Source organism: Conger conger, chromosome 4, assembly GCF_963514075.1.
Source record: "Conger conger chromosome 4, fConCon1.1, whole genome shotgun sequence".
In the NCBI taxonomy this organism is placed as follows: domain Eukaryota; kingdom Metazoa; phylum Chordata; class Actinopteri; order Anguilliformes; family Congridae; genus Conger; species Conger conger.
In genome coordinates, this window is record NC_083763.1 from 76,671,350 (window position 1) to 76,679,545 (window position 8,196).

The 8,196-nt window shown below is 49.5% G+C and overlaps 1 protein-coding gene across 1 annotated transcript in view; it reads left to right on the forward strand.

The window, feature by feature from the left end:
- Positions 1-7,929, forward strand: part of LOC133127231 (mucin-2-like) — a 20,319-nt gene extending 12,390 nt beyond the window's left edge. The window contains exons 4-12 of the mRNA XM_061239955.1: positions 1-125; positions 550-630; positions 1,316-1,651; positions 2,436-2,558; positions 3,854-4,189; positions 4,606-5,299; positions 6,165-6,259; positions 7,319-7,368; positions 7,695-7,929. The exon at positions 1-125 is cut by the window's left edge and continues 211 nt beyond it. Of these exons, the coding sequence (XP_061095939.1) occupies positions 1-125; positions 550-630; positions 1,316-1,651; positions 2,436-2,558; positions 3,854-4,189; positions 4,606-5,299; positions 6,165-6,259; positions 7,319-7,368; positions 7,695-7,778 (1,924 nt within the window). The 3' untranslated portion in view covers positions 7,779-7,929. The remainder of the gene's footprint in view (positions 126-549; positions 631-1,315; positions 1,652-2,435; positions 2,559-3,853; positions 4,190-4,605; positions 5,300-6,164; positions 6,260-7,318; positions 7,369-7,694) is intronic.
- The last annotated feature ends 267 nt before the right edge of the window (positions 7,930-8,196 follow it).

Genomic DNA, 8,196 nt, shown 5'->3' on the forward strand with positions numbered 1-8,196 from the left:
GGTCTTCACCGTGACCCTGAGTGACCTGCGGGTCAGGGACTCAAACAGGTACTGGTGCGCTGTGAAGGTCAAAGGCATCGAGACGCCAGACCCCAAGGCTGGGGTGTTCCTGTCTGTCACCAGAGGTGAGCTGTTTTACACGCTCGTACACACACACACAGATACACACACTCACGCTCATACACACACACACACACACACTCACTCACACACACACTCTCACATTCATACACACACTCTCACACTTATACACAGATACACACACTCACACGCGTACACACGCAGACACACACACTCACATACTCACACTCACACTCATACACACACTCTCACACTCATACACAGATACACACACTCACACACACTCACACTCATACACACATACACACACACTCACACTCTCACGCTCATACACTCACACACACTCACACACACACAGACACACGCACACGCACACGCACACACACACATTAACTTGCCGGTACAGGAGTATGGATGCTCATGATGTGGGCTTCAGCACTACAATACCACACTCTACTCTGTCTACAGGAAGTCCTCCACCAGGAACTCCACCCTCAACTCTGTCTACAGGAAGTCCTCCACCAGGAACTCCACCCTCCACTCCTAAAGGTGCAGCTACTCCTATAACACCACCTTCTGTTCAGTCAACAACTAGTCCACCTGAACTAGTACTCTACACCCCCCGACCCGTCTAGACCTCCTGTAGTGCCCATGTGCGTTCAAGATGGTGAACATTCACAGCCAACTATCTGTGCAGCAAACCGATACTCTTTAACAATTTCAAATGAACCTTCCATTTAGTTACATTACATTACATTATTGGCATTAGGCAGACGCTCTTATCCAGAGCGACGTACAGTTGACTCGACTAAGCAGGAGACAATCCTCCCCTGGAGCAATGCAGAGTTAAGGGCCTTGCTCAAGGACCCAACGGCTGTGCGGATCTTATTATGGCTACAGCGGGATTAGAACTACCGACCTTGCGGGTCCCACTCATGTACCTTAACCACTACGCTACAGGCCGCCCAGTTCACTACCAACGCCTTTTTATTACAAACGGACTCGACCTGGGTCGAACAATGCTAGCTGGCTGACTAGCTGCTTACCTGGGATATTTTCTGAAAACCGTGGTGCAAGATCCAGCTATCAGCAGCTTGAAGTATCAGCTACCAGCTGTTTCAAAACCTAGCTTGAGCTGTGTGTAACAGAAGTGTGTGTGTGTGTGTGTGTGTGTACAGGTGCAGGTGAGGTGGCTGTGTGTAACAGAAGTGTGTGTGTGTGTGTGTGTGTACAGGTGCAGGCGGCGTGGCTGTGTGGACACAGAGCAGGGTTGCTGCTGAGGAAGGCAGCTCTGTGTCCGTGGCGTGTCACTATGGGCCCCAGTATAAGGACAGTGTGAAGTACTGGTGCAGGGGTCTGTTCTGGAGCTCCTGCATCGTGCTGCAGCGCACAGACTCCACTCAGAGGAGAGCAGGCCTGTCAGTCACAGATGACCCCGCCCAGCAGGTCTTCACCGTGACCCTGAGTGACCTGCGGGTCTGGGACTCAAACAGGTACTGGTGCGCTGTGAAGGTCAAAGGCATCGAGACGCCAGACCCCAAGGCTGGGGTGTTCCTGTCTGTCACCAGAGGTGAGCTGTTTTACACGCTCATACACACACACACACACACACACTCACACTCACACTCACACACACTCTCACACTCATACACAGATACACACATTCACACATACACACACACATACACTCTCACACTCATACACAGATACACACACTCACACACACTCACACTCATACACACATACACACACACTCTCACACTCACACACAAACACACACTCATACACACACTCTCACACTCATACACAGATACACACATTCACACATACACACACACACATACACTCACACACACACTCACAGACACACGCACACGCACACGCACACGCACACACACACACACTCACACTCACACACACTCAAACGCACACACACACGCACACACACACATACGCAGAAAAGCACACACACAGAGACACACACACACTCACACACACACACACACTCACACTCACACACACACATACATGCACACACACAGACATACACACACACACACACACACACAGACACACACACATACGCAGACACACACTTCTGTTACACACAGCCACCTCACCTGCACCTGTACACACACACACGTACACACACACATACATGCACACACACACACACATACATGCACACACACACACACACACACACACACACACACACACACTCACACACACACACACATACATGCACACACACACACACACACACACACACACATTAACGTGCCGGTACAGGAGTATGGATGCTCAGGATGTGGGCTTCAGCACTACAATACCACACTCCACTCTGTCTACAGGAAGTCCTCCACCAGGAACTCCACCCTCAACTCTGTCTACAGGAAGTCCTCCACCAGGAACTCCACCCTCCCCTCTGTCTACAGGAAGGCCTCCACCAGGAACTCCACCCTCCACTCCTAAAGGTGCAGCTACTCCTATAACACCACCTTCTGTTCAGTCAACAACTACTCCACCTGAACTAGTACTCTACACCCCCCGACCCGTCTAGACCTCCTGTAGTGCCCATGTGCGTTCAAGATGGTGAACATTCACAGCCAACTATCTGTGCAGCAAACCGATACTCTTTAACAATTTCAAATGAACCTTCCATTTAGTTACATTACACTACACTATTGGCATTAGGCAGACGCTCTTATCCAGAGCGACGTACAGTTGACTCGACTAAGCAGGAGACAATCCTCCCCTGGTGCAATGCAGGGTTAAGGGCCTTGCTCAAGGGCCCAACGGCTGTGCAGATCTTATTATGGCTACACCGGGATTAGAACTACCGACCTTGCGGGTCCCACTCATGTACCTTAACCACTACACTACAGGCCGCTCAGTTCACTACCAACGCCTTTTTACTACAAACGGACTCGACCTGGGTCGAACAATGCTAGCTGGCTGACTAGCTGCTTACCTGGGATATTTTCTGAAAACCGTGGTGCAAGATCCAGCTATCAGCAGCTTGAAGTATCAGCTACCAGCTGTTTCAAAACCTAGCTTGAGCTGTGTGTAACAGAAGTGTGTGTGTGTGTGTGTGTGTGTACAGGTGCAGGTGAGGTGGCTGTGTGTAACAGAAGTGTGTGTGTGTGTGTGTGTGTGTGTACAGGTGCAGGTGAGGTGGCTGTGTGTAACAGAAGTGTGTGTGTGTACAGGTGCAGGTGAGGTGGCTGTGTGTAACAGAAGTGTGTGTGTGTGTGTGTGTGTGTGTGTGTGTGTGTACAGGTGCAGGCGGCGTGGCTGTGTGTAACAGAAGTGTGTGTGTGTGTGTGTGTGTGTGTGTGTACAGGTGCAGGTGAGGTGGCTGTGTGTAACAGAAGTGTGTGTGTGTGTGTGTGTGTGTGTGTGTGTGTGTGTGTGTGTGTACAGGTGCAGGCGGCGTGGCTGTGTGTAACAGAAGTGTGTGTGTGTGTGTGTGTGTGTGTGTGTGTACAGGTGCAGGTGAGGTGGCTGTGTTTAACAGACGTGTGTGTGTGTGTGTGTGTACAGGTGCAGGTGAGGTGGCTGTGTGTAACAGAAGTGTGTGTGTGTGTGTGTCTGTGTACAGGTGCAGGTGAGGTGGCTGTGTGTAACAGAAGTGTGTGTGTGTGTGTGTGTACAGGTGCAGGTGAGGTGGCTGTGTGTAACAGAAGTGTGTGTGTGTGTGTGTGTACAGGTGCAGGTGAGGTGGCTGTGTGTAACAGAAGTGTGTGTGTGTGTGTGTGTGTGTGTACAGGTGCAGGCGGCGTGGCTGTGTGGACACAGAGCAGGGTTGCTGCTGAGGAAGGCAGCTCTGTGTCCGTGGCGTGTCACTATGGGCCCCAGTATAAGGACAGTGTGAAGTACTGGTGCAGGGGTCTGTTCTGGAGCTCCTGCATCGTGCTGCAGCGCACAGACTCCACTCAGAGGAGAGCAGGCCTGTCAATCACAGATGACCCCGCCCAGCAGGTCTTCACCGTGACCCTGAGTGACCTGCGGGTCAGGGACTCAAACAGGTACTGGTGCGCTGTGAAGGTCAAAGGCATCGAGACGCCAGACCCCAAGGCTGGGGTGTTCCTGTCTGTCACCAGAGGTGAGCTGTTTTACACGCTCATACACACACACACAGATACACACACTCACGCTCATACACACACACACACGCACTCACACTCACACTCACACACACACACTCACACTCACACACTCACACACACACACTCACACTCACGCTCATACACACACACACACACACACACACGCACGCACTCACACTCATACACAGATACACACACTCACACTCAGTCACACTCATGCGCACACACACACACAGGTATAAACACATGAGTGGACATTTAAACGACACACACACAATACCAGCAAACATTAATTTGTCATTTTTACATTTATACACGGTAAACCATGTTCAGAAATGTTCAAAATGTCAGCCACAGAGTGGGCGGTGTACTTACGGAGACTTCCTCATTTATTTCTGTTTTTCTACTACAGCGTTGCCCCTGACGACCCCACGAACAGTGGTCTCCGCAGCAACACCGCCCCCAACAGGATGCTGTATAGACTGCACAACACCTCTACCTTCAACACTTTCAACACCTCCACCCTCAACACCTTCACCTCCACCCTCAACACCTCCACCCACAACACCTTCACCTCCAACTTCAACAGCGCCACCCTCAACACCTCCACCCTCAACACCTTCACCTCCAACTTCAACAGCGCCACCTTCAACACCTTCACCCACAACACCTTCACCTTCAACACTTTCAACACCTCCACCCTCAACACCTCCACCCTCAACACCTTCACCTCCAACTTCAACAGCGCCACCTTCAACACCGCCACCCTCAACACCTTCACCTTCAACACTTTCAACACCTCCACCCTCAACACCTTCACCTCCAACTTCAACAGCGCCACCTTCAACACCTCCACCCACAACACCTCCACCCTCAACACCTTCACCTTCAACACCTCCAACTTCAACAGCGCCACCTTCAACACCTTCACCCTCAACACCGTCACCCTCAACACCTCCACCCTCGACACCAACTCATTCTGCCCAGCCGTCGTCAGTTCCTCCATCTGCGACACCGCCCGTCAGTCGGCCCAAGAGCGTCCGCTCTGCCACCCCCACTGCTCCGCCCGTGGTCCGAGCGGGCCTGAACAGAGCCCAGCACCGCAGGTGCGTTTCACCTGTGCGCCCTTCGTCATCCTCATCGTCATCGCCACCACCGTCACCGTCTGCCGCATTTCAGACCGATGACTCGCGATGAATGAGCCTGTGCATGTTTACTTTAAGCTCTGACGTCAACGCAAAGACATGGTTTACCTGGTTGACCACTTCAGATCAGCTCCCAACTTGAAATGGTTTGACCAGTTTCAGCTATGTTTTGAAACATGCAGACAACCTACCAGCACTAGCTGCTTGACCTGCTCCTACCCAGCTAGACCAGCTTATGACCAGCTCATACCCAGCTAGACCAGCCTATGACCAGCTCATACCCAGCTAGACCAGCCTATAACCAGCTCATACCCAGCTAGACCAGCTTATGACCAGCTCATACCCAGCTAGACCAGCTTATGACCAGCTCATACCCAGCTAGACCAGCTTATGACCAGCTCATACCCAGCTAGACCAGCCTATGACCAGCTCATACCCAGCTAGACCAGCCTATGACCAGCTCATACCCAGCTAGACCAGCTTATGACCAGCTCAATTTTCAAATATTTTAAAGCAGGGATGTGCTGAGTCTTAGTCTGTAGTTTTGCTGTGCATCGATTTGCTAGTGTCTGTAGTTTTGCTGTGCATCGATTTGCTAGTGTCTGTAGTTTTGCTGTGCATCGATTTGCTAGTGTCTGTAGTTTTGCTGTGCATCGATTTGCTAGTGTCTGTAGTTTTGCTGTGCATCGATTTGCTAGTGTCTGTAGTTTTGCTGTGCATAGATTTGCTAGTGTCTGTAGTTTTGCTGTGCATAGATTTGCTAGTGTCTAGTTTTGCTGTGCATAGATTTGCTAGTGTCTGTAGTTTCACTGTGGTTTTATTTCAGCCTGCAGTGGTGGCAGTCCCTTCTGGTTGCCTGTGGGGTCCTGTTGTTAGTGACGACGGTTGCCATGGTGACATGGAAGACCTGGAGACTGCGAAGTGAGTGTGCCTCCCTGCTACTCTGCATGTTTCTACCTCCTTCCTGTGTACCTTTAACAACTTATAAGGGTTTTGTCAGGCGCTCCAGTCTGTTAAATCTGTTTGAGTGATCCGGTACGGAATCCAAGCCGTGCCTCAGTTTGCTGCGGCTGACAGCAAACTGCCCCGCACGCCCCGCACGGACAGCGTTCAATTCGTCAGGGAGCTGGCCAGATCAGAACGGAGGTTCATTCATATCGATGAGCCTTAAAACACAGTCCCTAAAACACCCTGTTCTTGGTGAAGCTCATGAGAGGCGCTGGAGAATGGACTTGTAAAACTTAGGGTTGCCACACGTTATGGTTTTCCCGGGATTGTTCTCTTTGTTGAGCGACTGCCCCGGAAAATGACGAATTGCCCCGGTTTTTTGTACTTCTAAATGTCCAAATAAAATAAAAATTATTCTACTGCTATTCTGTTTTCCCCTCTTTACGTTTAGACACCCAATCCCGTGTCCGTAAACAGGTAAAAATGAGTTTTTAAAAAAACGGCGACGATATGCCTATACTTCTTTTTAATTGGTAGCAGAAATCCGAAAGTTTACCGTATCACCTAGCAACTGCACGGGCTGTCAGTCTGGCGCGTGCATTCACCTCAACGACCCCAGCGTGGGAAAGTTCAGCTAGCTACTAGCCTAGAGGTAATCGCCTAATACTTCTGATTTATTTGTGATTTATTTATTCGGTTTTATAAAATGGGGGGAGAGATGGACGAGGAGGACGAGAGAACAAAATTAGACAAGCAACCAGCAGCAAAAAAAAAAAAGCGATATTCAACGTACATTTCAGACTTGGCAAAAAGACAGCACTTTTCGAATGGACAATGGCGGGTCAAATGTCCAGGTTTTTCCACAAATGAAATGTGGCAACCCTAGTAAAACTGGATAGTGTTTTTGGTGTTTAAAAACACTCACATAGATACCAGGACCTACAATGACACGCTGGAAAAGGTGTACACTATGGGACCTTTAGCTATGCATTCAGAAGAAACCATCACACACATTGTGTCTGTCTTTCCCAGAACACCCATACAGCAGGTGGGAGATGGACGAACTGGACTCAACGCCCACGGTAAGCTACGCTTAGGTGCCTGTGATGAATGTCCGGATTCATATATTTTATGGATATAGTTTATCCCATTATTGTCTGAAACAACGTGTCTGTGTCGACACCTATCCATTCGTTCCAGAACAAATGCGAAACGCATACATTCCGAGACATTTCCTGTTGCACTCAAAATGCGATTCAACATTACCAGATTAACCTTTTACATAAAAACATTTAGGAGGGGGGTGTTCCGCGAGGCTATCCTACGCGTGAGACCGCACATAACGCTCTGTTAAGCTGTTTGTCGAATTTTAAATTTGAATTTGTCTTAACTCTGCGGTCACTTTTAGCTCCACCCGGAGAACGATAGCGATCCCACGGGCCGCGTCCACCTCCTCTCCGGCAGGTCACGCCAGGGAGAACACCTGCTCTGAGGGCAAACTCGTGCTCAGTTAAGCTAACGTGCAAATCTAACATTTCTGTGAAATAACTTTTCTTTGTTTTTTATAATTTTTTTGCAGTGTAAAATTAATGTGCCCGCCATTTCCATTTCTGAACATTAAAAATAAAAGTGTTGGAAAATAATTCATTGTGGCTCCGAACTTTTTGTGGCTGTGTTTTTTTTTCCCTTTAAATCCTTTAAACCTGAATTCGCCCTCTTTAAACCACCCTTTCATCTCACACTGACACTCCACGCCAGAGAAATCTCACGTCAGACTAACGTGATGTCGACACAGCAATCGGCCTGCTCCGCGATTGCGTTTTATTTTGCAGAAGGCGAAACAACAAGAGCGATGGTCCGGTTTAAAAACCAACACAACTTATTTGGCACATTGAAGAAACGCCTAAATC